Here is a 19,576-nt window from a genome sequence, read left to right as displayed (position 1 = left end):
AACCTCTCATGCATAAATGGCCTGTGTTTTGTTGGGGTGTTTTTTTTTTTTTTTTTTGCAATCAAGTCAGATCTGACCCATGATGACCCCTGGTGGGCTTTTCAAGGCAGGAGACATTCAGAGGTGGTTTGCCATTGCTTGGCTCCACGTCACAACCCTGGTATTCCTTGGAGGTCTCCTATCCAAATACTTGCCAGGATCAACCCTGCTGAGATCTGATGAGATCAGACTAGCCTGGGCTATCCAGGTCAATGTACGTTTGCCGCTAACTACAGAACAATCCTGTACCTGATGTAACATGGATGTGACCCGCTCCGAACTCCTTACCTACGGCTACGAGCCTACGGCTCTTTTGTGCTCATCAACCTGTAGTGTCTTATGGAAGCTGCACAAGTATGTACTTGATAGCAAAAGGTTGAGTTTCTTTAAAAAAAAAAAAAGCTGTCCATACCGAAATCCCCAAGGAAGATTCCCCTTGGCTGGGCAAAAACCACATTAGCAACCTCTTTCTCCAGAAAGCAACCTACCTGTAGGCATCATCTGAAGACATGCCCATGGTCTTCATGATGTAGGCAATGGCAATGGTGGCTGACCGGGAGATTCCTGCCAAGCAGTGCACTATCACCTGACAGCTGGACACCTTGGCCTTATCTACAGCGTGAGAAAATAGCTATCGTTATTCCAAACCAAAAAACCAGAATAGTTTTCGTCCAAAAATGGAAACTTAGGTTTTCGACAGGCCATACAAGCAATTTCAATAAGCCACTGGGAAAGAGCCATAGAAGAAGAGTTGGTTTTTATATGCCGACTTTCTCTACCACTTAACCGGCTTACAATCATCTTCCCTTCCCCTCCCCACAACAGATATCCTGTGAAGTAGGTGGGGCTGAGAGCGTTCAGAGAGAACTGTGACTAGCCCATGCGGGCTTCATGTGTAGGAGTGGGGAAACCAACCCATTTCACTAGATTAGAGTCCCCCCCTCATGTGGAGGAGTGGGGAATCAAACCTAGTTCTCCAGACGAGAGTCCACTGCTCCAAACCACCGCTCTTAACCAAGACACCATGCTGGCTCAGTGGCACAACATCTACTTTGCATGAAAAGCTCCTAGGTTCAATTCCTGCCATCCCCACTTCAAAGGGCCAGGTAGCAGGTGACCAAGGATCTTTGGAGTCAGCATGTGCGCACGTGTTCTTTGATAAAGAAAAGCACCCAGATAAATCAAAATATGCTTTGTGGAACGCTGTGGTCCCAAGTGGCAGTAGTTGTCTCTCCGGTGATAATGTGGGTTTACATCAGCCGTGAGGATTTAGCTGTCTGGAGACTTCAGCGCCAGGAAGGTTGTTTTGTATAAAAGCAGGCCTCCCAAGGGCAGACTGGATGTTTTGGACGCATCAGAGTTCAAAGTAGTGTTGGTAACAAAAGAGAAGTGTGTGTGTGTGAACAGTGTCACTATCACTTGGCAGCCTTTCTCAGCAACACCATAAAAAACTGGAGTCCTAAAGTATTTTTTTTTAAAGCCCCCAGTAGCTGGCAAGCAATTTTACCTATGAACTCAATGGACTTGTCCAGCCAGGGAAGGAGCTTCTCACAGTAATTGTCATTGACAGGAATGCGCATGAAGTGGCTGTCACAAATGAAATCCGGCTTGGGACAAGAGTTGCTGGCGTTGAGGACGTAGCTTATCCCATTCTGAGTCATCAGGTCCTGGGCAAGGGAAAGAGAAGTCGTACAAGTTGGTCAGTCGGCTGCAGGATCTTTTCATTCATTTTTCCAAGGCCCTCGACTACGCTACCCTGATTTCTTTTTCCATCCATGACTTCACCCTGCCTCGGGCATCTGTGAATGGGAAATTTGCTTGGCACTGGTGTCTGAGGCTAGAAAAGTTAAACGGGATTCACTGGCCATCGCCACCTGGGAAAGAGCAGGACTTCCACCAGGAAGCAAATTCAGACTCACCACAAAGGAATAAGCAGAAGACATTTGTTTTGAAGCACACAGCAAGAGATGCAGCTTGACCTGGCCTTCTGAGTAAAGGTAAAGGTAAAGGTCCCCTGTGGAAGCATCAGGTCATTCCTGACCCATGGGGTGATGTCACATCCCGACATTTACTAGGCAGACTTTGTTTACGGGGTGGTTTGCCAAGTGCCTTCCCCAGTTATCTTCCCTTTACCCCCAGCAAGCTGGGTACTCGTTTTACCGACCTCGGAAGGATGGGAGGCTGAGTCAACCTTGAGCCGGCTCCCTGAAACCAACTTCCATCGGGATCGAACTCAGGTCGTGAACAGAGCTTGGACTGCAGTACTGCAGCTTACCACTCTGCGCCACGGGGCTCCTAAGTACCAGCCCATATTTCATCTCTCCCCCATTTATCAAATACCGATAAATACATTGCTATGGCCTCCACATACATTCCATGGCTCCATTATCTTACCCCCCTCCCAACAGGCTCCATTATCTTGGGGAGGGGCTGTGGCTCAGTGGTAGAGCATCTGCTTAGCATGCAGAAGGTCCCAGGTTCAATCCCTGGCATCTCCAGTTAAAGGGACTAGGCATGTAGGTGACGTGAAAGACCTCTGCCTGAGACCCTGGAGAGCCACTGCCAGTCTGAGTAGACAATACTGACTTTGATGCACCAAGGGTCTGATTCAGTATAAGGCAGCTTCATGTGTCCATTATGTTTAATAAGTAATGATCTTAACCTCAGTTCTACAGGTCCAGCTCCCAAGTGGACATTCCTGGCATTTATTTCCCTGATTTCCTTCTACTTCCCATATTAAATATTTCCCCTTCTCCTTTTTTGTTTCTGCTTTGTTACACTTCCATCCATCCCTTCCCAAGACTAGAACGCCCAGTTGGCTCTTTCCTTCCGCCAACAAACGTCCGCCGGTATTTTAACAACAATTACGGTCTCATTAAACAAAATTCTCTTCCCTGATGTGGTGTCAAAGCTCAGGCATTCTGGCGCTTATCAAAAGGACAATGATTGCCCCCTCCCCTCGACCCTTCTCAACATATATCTTTGCCCATTTGGGGGGGCTTTTCAAAAGGCTCTTTGCTCGCAGATGTGGTCCGCTGTGCCTACGCTTTCCCTCGTCTCACCTCATCGTCAGAGCTGAATGCCAAGCTTAATACCTCATCATCTGGCACTGAAGCTGGGCATGGAAGAGCTGAGGTCAGTGTTATTCTTCAGCCAGGCTGGCTGGACCCTGACAAAAAACAGCTGGTGCCCGTCATAAAACCCCTCATGGTCAGTTCTGCAGTCTAGTTGATCCCACCGCGAACGTCTTTTACACTTCGCACAAAACCCAAAAAACGATATCTCTGCCATTCTGTACAAGGGTCCATGGAGACACTATCGTCCCTAATTAGACAATGTAAGATTTTGCTCACATGTGGCATACATGTTTTGTCAAGCAGAGTTAATAACTCTTTAAGAAGAAGAAAAGTGCGCCTCCGACTCACCTCGCAGAGCCCCAGTTTGTCTGCCTGCGCTGGGGAGGGCGAGAGCGAGCCGGAGTTTGTGGGGAGGTGGGTGGCCAATGGAGCGCAGGGAGCCAAGGGCTGCCGGCTGGAGATGGGCTCTCCCGCGTTTGTTCGGGCAGACGGCGGCGAAGCAAGGGCGGCGTCTCAGCCCGACGCCATGTGCTTTGCCCCTTGTTCACCTGGGTATTGGGAGCCTTGCTTTGAATGAGCCAATCAGGCTTGAGGCTCCCGGGGGGGCGGGCCTCCTAGAAGCCGGACCTGGGTGTTCCACTCAGTGCCGGCTTCCCCGCACACACGGAGGCCTCGCCTGCTTCTGCTCTCATTCGACTTCCGCTTGTCCCACCCGCCCACCGCTGAATAAAATGTTTGGTTTGTTGCGCGTTACTTTTCCTCTACCCTTAAGGAGTCTCAAAGCGGCTTACCAACTGCCTTCCCCCCCCACCCCACAACAGGTTGGGCTGAGAGAGTTCTGCGACTAGCCCAAGGTCACCCAGCAGGCTGCATGAGGAGGAGTGGGGAATCAAACCGGGTTCACCAGATTAGAGTCCGCTGCTCCTAACCACGACACCAATCTGGCTCTTAAGGAGTGGGAGGAGACGGAGACAGCAATTTGTAAAAGGGAAGACCATTTTTTTCTCCCCCCTTCCCCCAAGGTGTACCTTATTTAAGACATCTTTCTGGGAGCCCAGGTAGAGATGAGGCAGGATGCGCGTTGGGCCAATGTTGGCCACTGGTAAGCATGGCTGGGAGATGCTCATTGGCAGGATGGCAGTGGGTTTCCCTTCACAGAGTCCTGGGAAGCAAGACGAGAAGGTGGCAAAACCCCCTGGAGAAAGACAGAAAAGGACACAGACACTGTGAAAAACTGCTCAGTAATGCTTCATACGTTGCCTTTTACAAGTCATATTTTACAGACGGGGAACTGAAGCGGAGAACTAGGGGCCAGTCCAACGTCTCAGTGAGTCTGTAGCAAAGGTGCAACTTAAACCTGGATCTTCCAAGCAAACATTTCTGTCCACTGGAACAATCCAATGAAAGGAGTTTGCACAGCCACAACGGCGGCGAGAGCTGTCCTTGCAAGGAGATGGAAACAAACGACTTTACCAGAAGTTGACGAATGGAAAGAAAAGATGTTGGAATATGCAAACATAAAACGACTTACTTGATGAACTCAGACGATACACAAAATATCGAGCAATTTAATGAGAAATGGTTACCATGGTACACTTATATGTCCTTAGCTACTTAGATTTAGCTCAATTCCTTTCTCTTTTCCCCTCATATATGTGAGTAGATGTTTTCTTCTTGTATAAATGCATTTAGTTTATCTTAATAATGATCAACTTTTAGAGAAATTGAAACTATGGTTTATTTATAACACTCCCATATTTATAACACTACCATAACAATGATTAACCTTTGGAGAAATTGAAACCATGGTATATCCATAACGCTATTTTATTTTTATTCTCCCCCCCCCCACATGTTAGTGGCTGTCTAATATGTTTAAGAATATATCTGATTACTTCTTAATTAAGTAACAGGATAGAAACCAATGTATTGAACCAGCTGTAGCAGGATAGAAACCAATGTATTGAATCAGTTGTAGCATAATGTCTACTTTATTCATGTATATTATGATTGAGATAATACTGTTTACTGCAAACGGATGCAAAACTTCCCTCCCTCCCTTTTTTAACTTTTGTACCCCATGAAAATACAATAAAAACTTATCAAAAAAAAAAAAAAAAAGAAAAGAAAAGAAAGAAAGATGAAAGGAGTTTGCACAGCTCTCATTACTATAAATAAATGTAAATTCCTAATACGGTTTCATTACATTGGACTTCTGATGCCATATACCCCTCTTGTCCTCTAGAGGGCATATACACCCTACTGTTTTACATTCTGCCATAGAAGTGAATGGGCGCTATTCGCTTTTATGGCATACAGTTCATGGTAATGTGGTGTGGTGGGGGCAACGCAAACTCCTGAAACGGGACCTCTGCTGACAGGGGCACCCATATCTGCATATATGTGCCACCACAATGACTGGCATTTCAGTAGCCCATCACGTGTGCCAAACCTTTAAAGGCCTCTTGACTTTGTGCCCTTGAAGCCAAGGCCTTCTCTTTCCTCCGTGCCAACTTTCCTGCTTCCCTTGCTGCACCAACGTCTTTTATGGACTGTTAACCAACTACCAAGTTAGTTAATTAACTCACTTAAGTAAATACGCAAGCATTTATGGGAGTGTGCTCTTGTGTGGGCATTTAAGTGAAGGGAAAAACCATCGTTTTGCCAGAATAGTACAAGTCAAGACGTTGACACTTCGGGAAACAAATAAAATTAGTCTGAATCCAGAGACAGACGATGCTCGCAAAAGCGCTGTCATCAGCCCTGAACACCAATTTAAGTGTGCGTTCTCCAATAACCATTCACAGTTTAAATCTGAGACTCATGTATCAGCTCATTTATCATACCCATTAATCGCTTCATTCTTTCAGCCCATACTATAATAGCAAACAGAGGCTGCATTTACCATTTACCAGTTCTCTCCCTATTATAGCGCATACAGCGGAGGATTAGCTTTGCATCACCAGCTGGCTCCAATATGGTAAAGAGCCTGTGCTGCCGAACATAAATCCCCAGGGTCTCTCCAGTGGGGTAAACTATTTTTCACATTATTCTTTAATGTCCCTTTGCAAGTAAGCAGCAGAGGTCTCGTCTAGCCTGTAGGTTGTTAAGCAACTTCAAGATGGATAGGAGTCTCTCAGTGGCAAGTAATGGCAGATGAACACACAATGCAAAATTTAAAAATTGAAATTGCAAGGGGTGGGGAGCCAGAGTGTGAATGCAATTCTAGGAAGGCAGGAAATAAATTACCTGCGCTGGAATCCGGCCACGACTCCAAGGACTAATTTTACTCCTCTTTTATAAATAGTCCCCATGGGATCTTGAGCTGACACAAGTGAGCAAGCCTTGTCATCTGAGAAACAGCAGCCCCAGCTGTTGGCATGTTGTTATCATGGGCTGCTTTCGAAGGGGCTGGAGTTGCTCTTGGACTTTCTACCCTTCGGGAATAACCTGCCTGCTGATAAACCCCTGGCAGGGCTGCCATGAAATCCCAGTGCGTTGCCGAAAATTGAGGAGCAGATTCTGGGGTGCATGCTGAGACTTGGTTTCACCCGTGCAAGTTCGTCGAACTCCTCACAAATAGAAAACGAGCCCAGCATGGTAAAAGGAAGGGAACCTTTCTCCCAGCTGTACTCGTTTCCTGTTTGCATGGAAGCACATTCAAAGCTGGAAGCTGCCCCCTGCGGTCTGAAGCGCTGCAGCCCATTCTACCACCCCAGGCTTCTGCTACCTCGTTCTCTTTCATGTGCAAACTAGGTCTCCGTTCTGCAGGAAAGCACTGGCCGGTCCTCTTGGATCGCCTTGGGTGAATGAAGACGGTCACCTAGAAAACAGGCTTCCTAGGGAGGTGGTAAGCGCTCCTTCCCCAGAGGTTTTTAAGCAGAGGCTAGATGGCCATCTGTCACCAATGCTGATTCTATGACCTTAGGCAGATCATGAGAGGGATGGCATCTTGGCCATCTTCTGGGCATGGAGTAGGGGTCACTGGGGGTGTGTGGGGGGAGGTAGTTGTGAATTTCCTGCATTGTGCAGGGGGTTGGGCTAGATGACCCTGGCGGTCCCTTCCAATTCTATGATTCCGTCTCCTTCAGCTGCTCATTGCAAGTGAAGACTGGCAGAGGGGCAGACAACCTAGTTTACAGGCGGACCCGTCTGCTGGACTGATTTTCTCGCCCAGGCACACCGAGAAGCTTCCAAGAACGTCAGGGTAAAAGGGGACACAGTTCGAAAGCCTCTGGCCCGGGGAATCATTCCCAGGTTTCTTCAAAGCATCGATCTGTTGGTGGTAGATCTCATCCCTGCCTCATCTTGAGTATCTGGCAGAATCACAGCAAACGTAGCTGCAGGCCTTTGTACTTGAAGCAGATCAACGTCAGAGTCATGCAGCGTTTCAGCAGCTCCTCTCTCTCTCTGGCTCCCACGCACACGGACACAGAGCCCTTCTCTATTTCATGCCCGAGCGGCTGGCCGATTAAGCAGCCCTGTGTACAGCGCTAATTAGAAAAGCAAGCCTCTACACCGGGTAGGCGGCTGAGATATTCGGACAGAGATGGCAGGATTTCGTTCCTGGACAGACCCCTGAGTGACTTTTCGTGATCGGATGCTGCTGAACGTGGTAGGAGCGAGCAACGCGCAAATCGTGCCGATTCCAGGCTGAGCCTTGCTTCGATCAAAGGAAAATAATCGAGATGAGCGAGAAGAAAGCTGAAACTCCGACATTTAATAGGCCAAATCTGCAAAACGCTGTGATTCAATTCAGACTGAATTTATGTAACTGAAGTGGAAGCAGCAAAGTGAAAGGGGACAAAGAGATTGGGTGCCCTAATGTCAAATTCAGCCCCCATCACAAAGACCTGCATTTTGCCCCAGTATAAATATAAAAGAAATCGTTATGAAATATTTAATTGCTTATTAATTGAGTAAAAAATGCTGTAAAAATACAGTAACAGAAACAACAGATTTTGGAGGTATTGTCAACTAAACACTTTTTAAAAAAAGATAAATTTGGTAGAACTGCCCTTAAATTAAAGTTTTCCTATGGGAAAAATTATATGCAATTAAGTTTGATGATTAATTATAGTTTCCCTTGTAATCTGTTGAATATTGTGCTTGGCTACTTGGATGGCTTAATTAGACAAGGAGCATTTTGAGTTAGCACAGAATGCATTTATTTATTATTTTATTAAGCTGATACCCGTCTAGACATTAGGAAGAATTTTCTAACAGTGAGAGTGGTTCCTCAGTGGAACAGGCTTCCTCGGGAGGTGGTGAGCTCTCCTCCCCTGGAGGTTTTGAAGCAGAGGCTAGATGGCCATCTGTCAGCAATGCTGATTCTATGACCATAGGCAGTTCACGAGGGGGAGGGCATCTTGGGCATCTTCTGGGCATGGAGTAGGGGTCACTGGGGGTGTGTGGGGGAGGTCGTTGTGAATTTCCTGCATTGTGCAGGGGGTTGGAATAGATGACCCTGGTGGTCCCAACTCTATGATTCTATACCCCGCCCTCCCCAGCAAAAGCCGGGCTCAGGGCGGCTGAATCTATGAATTGTAGTGAAAACACTACCTGGCTGTAAACAGCACAATCATAAAGTTTGGCATGAAAAGCCAGGACCCTTTTGAGAGCTTGGGGCATCTGTTGGTTGACGTGAGGAAAACAAAGTGTAGTTTGGACACTATCAGTACAGTCCTAAGCACGGTCACACCCTTCTACGTTCACTGAAATCAATGGGCTTAGAAGGATATAATTGTTTAGGATTGCACTGAATGTACAGAAAGGTTTTTAATTTAAGTAAGTATCCCATAGACAGCAGTTTGCAATATCATTTTTTTTTTTGTAGAATCAGAGTTGGAAGGGACAAACAGGGTCATCAAGTCCAACCCCCTGCACAATGCAGGAAATTCACAACTACCTCCCCCCCCCACACCCCTAGTGACCAGAAGAGGGCCAAGATGCCCTCCCTCTCATCATCTGCCTAAGGTCACAGAATCAGCATTGCTGACAGATGGCCATCTTGTAGTTAGAAAGTTGTTGTAGAGCCAGAACAAGGAGCTGCACTATGTCAAAACAGAGTATCCCCCAAAAAGCTATTGTTTTGGGGGGGGGGAAATTATCTGAAAGTATCATTGAGCCAATGCACATGTTGAGATTCTGAAGGAGCGCAAAAATACAGCACTAGGTGCAAGAATTCGTTTTCCGGAGAACTGTAATTTTCATTAAAAATACATTTCTAACCGTTACGACTGTAAAGGTATGCTTGACAAAGTGTATATAATGGCTGCTGAAATCTTAAGGAGGTGGATAATGTTTTCGTTGGTTGGAACAGGGCTTCAGCGCCCTGCACTGCCCTCCTCAACTCAAGCAAAACTAGAATGATAGATTCATTCACTTTACGTATCTTATACATCCCAGAAACCAGCTTTTCTTCAGTTTACATTGCCTGGATACAGCTGAGGTGGGGGATCAACAAATGTTGTCAGCTCTTGGTACCTAGCCCAATTTTCTGCTTGACATGAACTTTGCCTGTTATTTCTCATGTATTGATCATTGAAGGAACCTAAAGCCTAGATCAACTGCCAGGATTAATCAGGTTATTGGCTGGGTCCACACGGATTTGGCCTTTATGGTATGCTACCAGTGGTAAGAGAAAACCGCTGGTGTCTATAATCCACCAAATAACATCAGTATTACACCAATTCTCGTGTTAATTCTGGCAGTATTTAATTATTACTAATTATTTACTCCTTGTAAATATACCTGAAATGTACTAGGAATGCCTACGTGGGTTTTTTTTTTAAACGCAGCAAAAGAAAGGAGACTTGAAAGGAGAAGAGATGGAAAGAAGCAGTTGAGGTGAATGAGAAAAGTTAGAAATATCACCACAATGTTATGCGAGCGGTGTTCACGATCACGCCAGTATCGCACACTAGGGAAAGTAAAGTGTAACTTTTGACTTAATTTCTAGAAGGGTTCACGCAACTAACAGTGAAGCATTGCCCCCTGCCCCTTTGGTGGCATTTGAGGAGGCAGAGTTAGCAAGAAGAAGAAGAGTTGGTTTTTAGATGCTGACTTTCTCCACCACTTAAGGAAAAATCAAACCGGCTCACAATCACCTTCCCTTCCCCTCCCCACAACACAACCTTGTGAGGCAGGTAGGGCTGAGAGAGTTCAGAGAGAGCTGTGACTAGCCCAAGGTCACCCAGCCGGCTTCATGTGGAGGAGTGGGGAAACCAACCTGGTTTACTAGATTAGCATCCACCGCTTATGCGGAGGAGTGGGGGATCAAACCCGGTTCATCAGATTAGAGTCCACCACTCCAAACCACCGCTCTTAACCACTTACACACACAGCTGTACTAGAACAATAAAGGGGCAAGGCGATAAGAGGTGCTGAGTGCTAGGCACAGTTTAAAGGTCCTAATTTTACATGAAGCTCTATTTCAAGCTCATCCCAGTAGAAGATTAAGTAAGCCTGGTTGTAACCTCACACAAGCATCTACCTTCAGATAACCCTCAGGGAGATTCAGGTTTCCTTCTATTGGTGTCTTTTTTTCTTTTCTTTTTGGCATACCCCAATAACTGCTATTGGCCCTCCTCCCTGGTTCTAGTATATTTGCCTATGCTTTTAATTGAACTATTTTGTGTTTTTAAATGTGGTTTTCAATGGTTCAAATGGTTTAATATTTTTATGTACGCCACCTTGGGGGCCATGATCGGGTGGAACGGTGGCATAAAAATGTTCTCAATAAATTAATCAATATTTTTAAAAGGCTAATTCAGTCTAACACTTTGCAGTTTCATGTCTGTTCTCTCTACAGAAATGGTCAAACTATGTTTGGCAATTCACAGTGGGTGGCCGTGTTAGTCTGTCTGCAGTAGAAAAGGGCAAGAGTCCAGGAGCACCTTAAAGACTAACAAAAATATTTTCTGGCAAGGTATGAGCTTTCGTGAGCCACAGCTCACTTCTTCAGATATGTTTGGTAAGACAGTGAAAAAACCCACTAAGGAATACTGAAACGTTTTACAGGGCTTCGTCAATTTGGCACACAAAGAGTTAAAGTGGCTTGCAATAGAGCTTCTGAGCTCTGTGGTTCATTCTGGCATGACATCACTCCCTCAACCGGGATATTAAATCAGAATGAATGAAACAAGTTTAGCACAGGTGCACATGAGCTCTGGTTACTCCGATCTCCCTCCCCCCTTCCTCTCCTTGCATCAACTTCACAAGGAAGCATAAATCACCAGGTTGAGTGAGAATATGTCAGCAAGGGCAATTCCCCCTTCTTCTCCGTTTGGACTTAGAGGAGGAAAAATAATCAAAGAGCCAAAGTTTAGGCATCTGGAAGTACTAGACGAGCCCATCCTATACCCAGCTTTGGAACTGTCCTACCATTGAAGTATGGCTGCACCCTTACTTAGATCAATCAATTGAATGCCTTTTTGCATCTAAAACGGTGCCCCTCATTTCAATAGGAGGCACATTAAAATGTTAACCATGTTTTAATATAAATACTTCAGCTGAATTAGTGCTGTATGAGAAGATGGTGCCTGTTATGACATATACATGCATCCCTTACAACCAAAGACAGTACAGGTTGAGTATCCCTAGTCCGGACTGCTTGGGACCAGAAGTGGGTCTGTATTTCGGATCTTTCCGTATATTGGAATATTTTTGAATTTTTACATATACATAATGAGATATCTTGGGGATGGGACCTTTTGTTATGTTGAGGTAAAAAAAAGGAGTGCATGATGGACATCCAAACCACACATTCACTATGGTTTTTTGGGTCAGGAAGAAAATACACAGGGAAATGTCCTGACTGAGATGAAACACAGGCAAAAATCAGACAGAAGGACAAAGAACAACCTTGGTGTTAGTGACCTTTAAGCTGGGAAGATCATGCGGGAGGGCTTGCAAATCACTACCCCCGCGAGCCAAAACGATAGCTATTAAAAAGGATGCTTTAATGGTTAAAAGGTAAAGTGAGAAGGCAGCCATCAGTTGGAAAGGCTTAGTCACCATTCTGGACAAAACTAATGAGAGGCTCCACTGGGGGACCAGAGCAGAAATGGGGAAATATACTGAAGAGATGACGACGAGGAGGAGAGTTTTTATATGCCAACTTTCTCCACCACTTAAGGCTGAAGCAAACCGGATTACAATCCCCTTCCCCTCCCCACAACAGATACCCTGTGAGGTAGGTGCAGCTGAGAGAGCTGTGACTAGCCCAAGGTCACCCAACTGGCTTCATGTAGAGGAGTGGGGAAACCAACCCGGTTCATCAGATTAGCCTCCGCCGCTCATGTGGAGTGGGGAATCTAACCCGGTTCTCCAGATCAAAGTCCAGATCTTGGTCATATTGAACAAACACTGATTTGCCAGTGATCTGTATGTGAAAGGCTGATATATGATATGAGGTGGACTCTCGCTCAGCTTAAAGATAACCCTCCATGAACCAGATGGAGCAAATAATCAAAAACTGGCCCAAGAGAACAAATGATGGGTCCCACGAGGGAAAAGGTTTCCCTTTTATATGGTAGGATTTTCAAGTAGGTTTCTGGGAATTGTGCAAAACTTACTTAATAAGGTCAGAGAAAACATAGGTTATCCTTAAATAAGCCAGGCTGTTAAGTGCATACTGCTATGTTGGGATGGCAGACTGTCGCTTGGGAAAGTAGAAGAGCATCCAGGGGAAATCTGTGGAGAAGGGATGCTTCCACGATCAAAGTTCGCTCTGGGAGGGATATAGCAAACAAGGTACCCCTTAAAAATTTTTGTTCACTGTCCCACCAGTTGAGGGGAAAGATAATGTTTCTGGACATGTTCGGCTTCCTGCTTTGCTTGCTCAGGAAGGGGTTGAATGCTGTGATGTGCCAAAGCTGATGAGGCCTCATGTGCAACCTCGTGCAGGGGATTACGATCATGGTGAGGCCGTGAGCCCTAACCTTCTTTGAAAGGAGCACAGGCTGGAAGAGACGACGGAATTTCCGAATTAACACACGGATGGCCTGAACTCTCTCCCGAGGGAGAAAAACTCTGTCTTTGCAAGAGTCTAGTACTGTCCCTATTAAAAGGACATACTACGATATTTCTCTGCTAGGGAACCAGTACTGGTTCTACAGCCTTTTGAAGGCGACAGCTACTTATGATCATAATTGGGAGAAAGGGGTTGATGGGTGGGAAATAAGGGACAAATTGTGTGGGTAGGCCCTGGATCCAGGTTGCAGTCTTCTGAAACAATAGCCAGGATCCAACAGTTGGAGGTGATCGTTTTCCAAGAAAAGGATATGTGCTGAATTCCACTGAGTGAGAGTGATACGGTTGAGGTTGGTTGGTTGTCAAAACCCCTGCTTTGCAAAGAAGGCAGCCCTAGGGGGCTGTGGTCTCCCTCTACCTCTTTGAAAACCGAAATGCTTTCTTAGAGGAGGAGGTGACTGAACATAAGGCATATAAGTGGAGCAGTAGATAGGCTGAAGTGAAACAGCTGTACCCAGGCTGCGAGCTGAACAGTCAGCCATATGCTTGGCCAAAGTAATTCGCTGTTTTGAGAGCTTAGAAGCCTCTAATGATCTTAGTCTACCTGTTTTTCCTCTGGAATAAGATTTAGGTAAGGGGAGATCTTCTCCCAGAGGAATAATTGGTAGTGGTCCATGATTGCTCGACAGTTTACAATTCTGAAGGCCCAGGCAAAAGAGACATTAACATTCCTGACAACTTTCTTGCCAACTCTACCTAGTTTGTGTCAACAGGACTCAAGCGGTTAGCACCTTTATGCTTGCCAAGGGTCTTAATGATAATGAAATTAGATAACGGATGGTTGAAGAGGAAAGGATAGGCTTCTTTTTATACATATTTTCAATTTTCTTCAAAGATGGAAATATTGATACAGGTTTTAACCATGCCCTACAGTAACATCCAGAAAACCTTCCATGGTGGTCAAGGTCCTATAGATACCCATGTGGAGAACCCTGAAAACAGGATTCATTGCCAGAGGTACAGAGCAAGAAACTCCTATCTCTAAGGAATGCGCCATAAATAGGAGCTGCTCCCCATACAGGTGGAAATCTTCACTAGCAGAAATAATAGAAAAATCAGTCAGCATATCCTCTAAAGATCCTCTTGGAGCTGGAGAAGTAAGCAAGAGCAGGAGCTGGATCTGATTCTGGAAACACAATGGCCAACCAGTTTCTCTGACGCGCCAACAACAGGGCACAGAGGCAAGAGAAAAGAAAGTAAGGCTTTGTGATCATGGGTTGATTTTACATTTGACATGCTTGGAGATACAGTTTACTAACCATTTTCACAGTGCTGTGGGTTGCTTGTCCATCAGCTTTGCATCATCAGCTTTGCATCACTGTTCATCTAAATCATGTTCTCTACATTGCAGAGTGGCAATTTTCTCATGGCAAACACCCAGACTCAGGGCACAGTCTGCTGAGGAGTGTCATATTCCTATACAGCGTTCCCATGAGAACTTCTTGACAAGTTGTACCCTTAGCTTCACTGATAGGGAAACGTATGCAGGATGCCCATTAAAGTTGTTCTGCTTGCAGGAAGCGGTCTATGATTCAGAAATTTTTCGAACTTGGCTTCCTCATCCCAAGCTGATTATCTTTCCCATTCTCAACTATCATTCTACAATACAGGCGGAGGGAATATATTTCCTACCTTGATTGTTTTTGCCCCTCTGCCTCTCCAGCATCTATTAAAAGCTTTACCACAGCTAAGGCTGTTAAAAAGAGAGAGAGAGAGAGAGACCAGCATAGATAGGGTGACATCAGAGCTAAAGCAGGATGGGACCTGCTGCTATTCTCCTAGCAACCCTATCTTCCCTTCCAGGATTTGTCAGTCAGCAGATCCAGAGCCAGCTTTGTTAGGGAACATGCAGCCAAACGTACCAGGGCACGTAAGAATGCCAAGCAGGATTCACTGAGGGAAGCAGCATCCAGGATCTTATGTTACCCACAGTCTACACCCTCCATTTCCATCTAGCCTTTGCTTAGGAAATACATAGCTCCGTTATAAGTATGATCTGGCAAAAGATGTGTGTATAAAGTCAGGCACAGAATCAAGGTAGAGAGGCTAAACACAGAAAAACAGGACTGTTTTGAGAGCCACAGGAATATGTGAATGTAAACCGGTAAAACGGTTAAAAGTCTATTAAATGGGATTTAGGCACCCCTCCACAGGAGGGGGGAGATGGGCCAGAAGAAAGCAGGCAAATAAAGAATGGAACCAGAGCATCTCGGCAAGGAGGGGTAGAAGAAGCACAAGGGGCTAGGAAAGAAGTAAGGGTCTGCTCCCAAGAGGAGCAGCAGGGAGGAAAGTAGGGCGGAAAGTAAATATGAAAGAGAGATGAAGTGGCAAAGGAAAGGGGCAACAGTCATTGTGTGTCTTTACAGCCTCTAGTTCCTTTTTTAATTTTAAGAAGTCAAATGTAGCTTTACACAGAAATCACCAGGGCAACAAACTCATGATGGATGATGGGTCTGCTTCTATTAATATATGCTGGCTGCTTTTCTAGTTTCAGATGAAGCCAGAAAACTATAATGAATAGGTCCCGGGCCTTGTACATTTGCGTGTTTCTTTTTTTTTTAATTGTCAGGCTATAGCCCAGGAGAGGTATTCTCTTGGCATGAGTGGAATTAGGAGAAGGGAGTGATTCTGTATGTGGGGCAGCGTGGGTGGAAAGAGGTCTCAGGTTTCTTATAGTTGCTCTCTTCAGCAGGACATCTGGCTCAGGCTTTGGAATAGGAATAGATTCCTTGCCTTGTTCAGATCCCTGAGACTGGCCAACACTACAGCATTCCCAACCAACTCCAAATGGTCTACCCGGCTTTGTAGAGTTTGTAACACCATGCAGCTGTGGAGTGATTGTGAGTAGTCCTGGGTGCTAATAAAAGAGAAAATGCTGGCATTTCTTAACACAGCCTATGACAGGAAAATTACAAGCGATTATGACTTTACAGGAGTTTGGAGAAAGAGTTATGGAAAAGAATGCTCCTCAGTACAGGACCCCATTTTTAGCAACCACCCATTTTCTTAAGCACCTTAAAGAAATTATGGAATGTAGCCTCTTTACTAATATATATAATTCTTCATGAATCCACGCAACCCACATTCTTTATACGTTAGTCTGGTTGTATGAATGTCCCCTTAGATAACCTATTAAGTACCTTAACCTCAGTATCAAAACCCTGACAGTCTTGAAGATACACCTACCACCACTTCTGTGAAGTGAAGACATATCTTTAAGATGGGCAATGAAGAGGCTTCTTAGAGGCCTCCCATGAAATCTGTGGCCGAGAGGTCCATAGCTACATAACCAAGGAACATATGGAAAAGATCCATATGCACATTCTGAGCTTTCTAGTTTCCCCCAGTAGCACCTCCCAACTGACTCATTCAGGGTTTATCAGTGTCTCATCTGATGAGCATGAGCCAGATGGTAGCAGCTGCTTGGGGAAACTCTAAAGAAAGTCCCAAGAGCTCAGACAGATGTCTTCTGTGCAGTTCCGGAGACAGAGGACAACACGCTGGGCTTGCAAGTCCTAGGCTTGTAGCTAAACACTAAGAAATCTTTCTCTTCTCTAATTAATTTGAGAATAGAATCCAAGGAAGAGGAGAGGAGGGGACTTAGAGGGACAAAACTCTGAGGGTCGAGGATACTTGAAAGCACCTTGACATGTGATTTCCCCACCCCCCACAGTATGGTTTATTTATTGACTGAAGAAATTCATACGCCACCTCTCCAGAAATATTTTGAACAGGCTGATGATAGTTAAGCCGTATCCGTTGTATTTCTGTCTTCTTGGCAGGGCAGGCAAGAGCCACCACAAACTTCTCACACAAGGACTCCTCCCCTCATACCACTCAGACCCAACCCAAGGTCCCTTACTTGGAGAGTCCACAACTTTCTATAAAACAGACAGAGCACTATTTCTCAATGAGGCACACTATTTCTCAATGAGGCAGAAAGTAAATGCTCGTACCATTTAGTCGCTAGAGTCGTAAATACGAGCTGGTGCCATGTAAGACTGCCAACTCCTGAACCAGCCTCGGATGACTCTTTGAGTGCAGTAGGAAGTCCACAATGATAAATAGGTGACATAATTTCCTTTCATAATGCTTGACTTCAAGGTTTGATATTGCCTCATGGCCCAACCTTTTATACAGAAAAGCAGCCTTTAACTCAAGTGTGTTTGATAATGGTCATGATTCAGTGTTAGAGATTATAAATATGTCTGCATTAAATTCAGATTTCATTTTCAACAAAGTTATTTTTAAAAAGAGAAATTTAACAACAATTGTTTCTTAATTCTATTTACATTTTTAAATCATTGATTTCCCACCCACCCATCCATCCCCATCCTGCTTTCTTTGGTGCCTTACCCACCTCATTTTAAAAAGTTGTAATTGCTCTTTTAATGGAGTCACTAACTCAGTTCACCTGACTTCCATCTCAATGTTGCCACTACTTGTCCCAGTTATATGTTTCTACCTAGGTTTTATGGTGCTGCTGGAAGCCAGCCCAAACAGCTGCAGCTTTTTGTCTATTTCCCCTATCTGACCCCTTCCGAGCCCTGACCTGGATGGCCCAGGTTAGCCCGATCTCATCAGATCTCGGAAGCTAAGCAGGGTCAGCCCTGGTTAGTATTTGGATGGGAGACCACCAAGGAAGTCCAGGGTTTCTGTGCAGAGGAAGGCACTGGCAAACCACCTCTGTGAGTCTCTTGCCATGAAAACCCCCAAAGGGATCGCCATAAGTCGGCTGCGTCTTGAAGGTACTTTACACACACACACACACACAACCCCTTCCAAATGGTGAGACCTCACTTTATAAAATACTGATTTCTAACTGTAACCTTTTTTTGCTGTTAGATCACGACGGGTAGCCGTGTTAGTCTGTCAATAGCAGTAGAAAAGAGCAAGAGCCCAGCAGCACCTTAAAGACTAACAAAATTTCTGGCAGGGTGTGAGCTTTCGTGAGCCACAGCTCACTTCTTCAGATTCCACTGTTGTATGAGAGGGTCTGGAGCTGAAGAAGTGTGCTGTGGCTCACGAAAGCTCACACCCTGCCGGAAATTTTGTTCGTCTTTAAGGTGCTGCTGGGCTCTCGCTCTTTCCTACTGCTGTTTTTTCTGTTAACACCTTTATTGGTTTCAAGGGTGTATAAGTACATGTGTGTGTACAACTGTAAGACCCACTGAGCAACAAACAATATCCATTGAAAATCGGGACTAAAAAAATCCCAGCAATCGTAACATCTAAGACAACTCTACTGGTGATTTGGAATTCATTCATATAATTATGGTTGGTTTTTATACCGCGTTTATACTGGTTAATATTAACTGTGGGCGCGCACATAACCAGCCCTTACAATCTTCATTGTGGCAAGGACCTCTTATACTTAAGGAGATCCAATCGTGGATTTCTGACCCCTCATGTAGTTTGGTGATGAACACTGTACCTTGCAACTCTGCAATGGTCTGGTCATTATAAGAATGATGGCAGGGAACAGATTAGGTGCAGCTTTAGTTTTCTCTGCAGGATATGAAATTTTCCACTGTTCTGCTTTATGAAGAAGCAAATTTCATCTATACTCTGCAACTGGGCAGAGCCATGAAGAACGAGCAAGAAACGTGATAGTTTGGCTTTGGACTAGAGGACTCAAAAATAATTCCGCTTATTTTTCCTCTGGATCAGAAAACCCTATTTAATATAATGAAAAGCTGTTTGGTTTTTAATCTGTGTTTAGTCAGACAATACTGGGCCTTTTGCTTCTACTTCATTGCAGATGGTGGTGTAACACCTTTCTTAACGCCTGCTTTAAAGTAATGGGATTTCCTCACACCCTGCAATCATCTGCTGACCCACTAGGCAAGTCTGAGGGTCAAATACAAACTACCAGATAGCACCTGTTCCAGAGTAAGATTACATTGCAACTCACATCTGCGATGCACCTGACAGATAAACCAAGGCTGAGCTGCCTTCCTTGTGTGCTGATACACGACGATCCTAGCCAACTTTCCTACAAGATGACTCAGGGGGGGTACAAGGGGGCATATGCAACTGTGTGCATGCACAGACACACACCTACCCACAAATCACCATAAAACCACAGGGACCCCAATATCAATTTCTCTCCTTTCTGAAGACGTCTCTCAATTTGCAGGATCAAGTCTCTCAATTTGCAGGATCAAGTTTCTCTTATCAGTATGAAAACCTGCAAGCCTTCCTGATTCCTTTGTGATAATCCCACTGAATCTCTTCCTGGTTTGCTGACAGCATCAGCAATGGACATGCAGGCTTGTAGGGTGGCCTGACGTACTCCTGGAAGTTTTCCAGAAGAAGTACTATCCAACAGTTACCTTTATGTGGAGAGAAAACTAATTTTGAAGGAGGATGCTTAGAAGGAAAGCAGCCTACAGTGCTAGCTAGGTCTATCCCTCCCTTTCGGC

At 45.1% G+C, this 19,576-nt stretch overlaps 1 protein-coding gene and 1 non-coding gene across 2 annotated transcripts in view; one reads left to right on the top strand and one right to left on the bottom strand.

The window, feature by feature from the left end:
- Window positions 1-19,576, bottom strand: part of DUSP8 (dual specificity phosphatase 8) — an 81,162-nt gene that overhangs the window by 1,989 nt on the left and 59,597 nt on the right. Inside the window, exons 3-5 of the mRNA XM_056851010.1 lie at window positions 4,145-4,311; window positions 1,547-1,706; window positions 528-651 (exon numbers count right to left, since the gene is read on the bottom strand). Of these exons, the coding sequence (XP_056706988.1) occupies window positions 528-651; window positions 1,547-1,706; window positions 4,145-4,311 (451 nt within the window). The remainder of the gene's footprint in view (window positions 1-527; window positions 652-1,546; window positions 1,707-4,144; window positions 4,312-19,576) is intronic.
- Window positions 2,466-2,537, top strand: TRNAA-AGC (transfer RNA alanine (anticodon AGC)). The gene has a single exon. It is a non-coding gene; the product is annotated as a tRNA-Ala (tRNA).

Source organism: Euleptes europaea, chromosome 6 (assembly GCF_029931775.1).
Source record: "Euleptes europaea isolate rEulEur1 chromosome 6, rEulEur1.hap1, whole genome shotgun sequence".
NCBI classification, from domain to species: domain Eukaryota; kingdom Metazoa; phylum Chordata; class Lepidosauria; order Squamata; family Sphaerodactylidae; genus Euleptes; species Euleptes europaea.
Note: the sequence above shows the minus strand (reverse complement) of the source record. Positions and strands in the feature narration are given on the sequence as shown.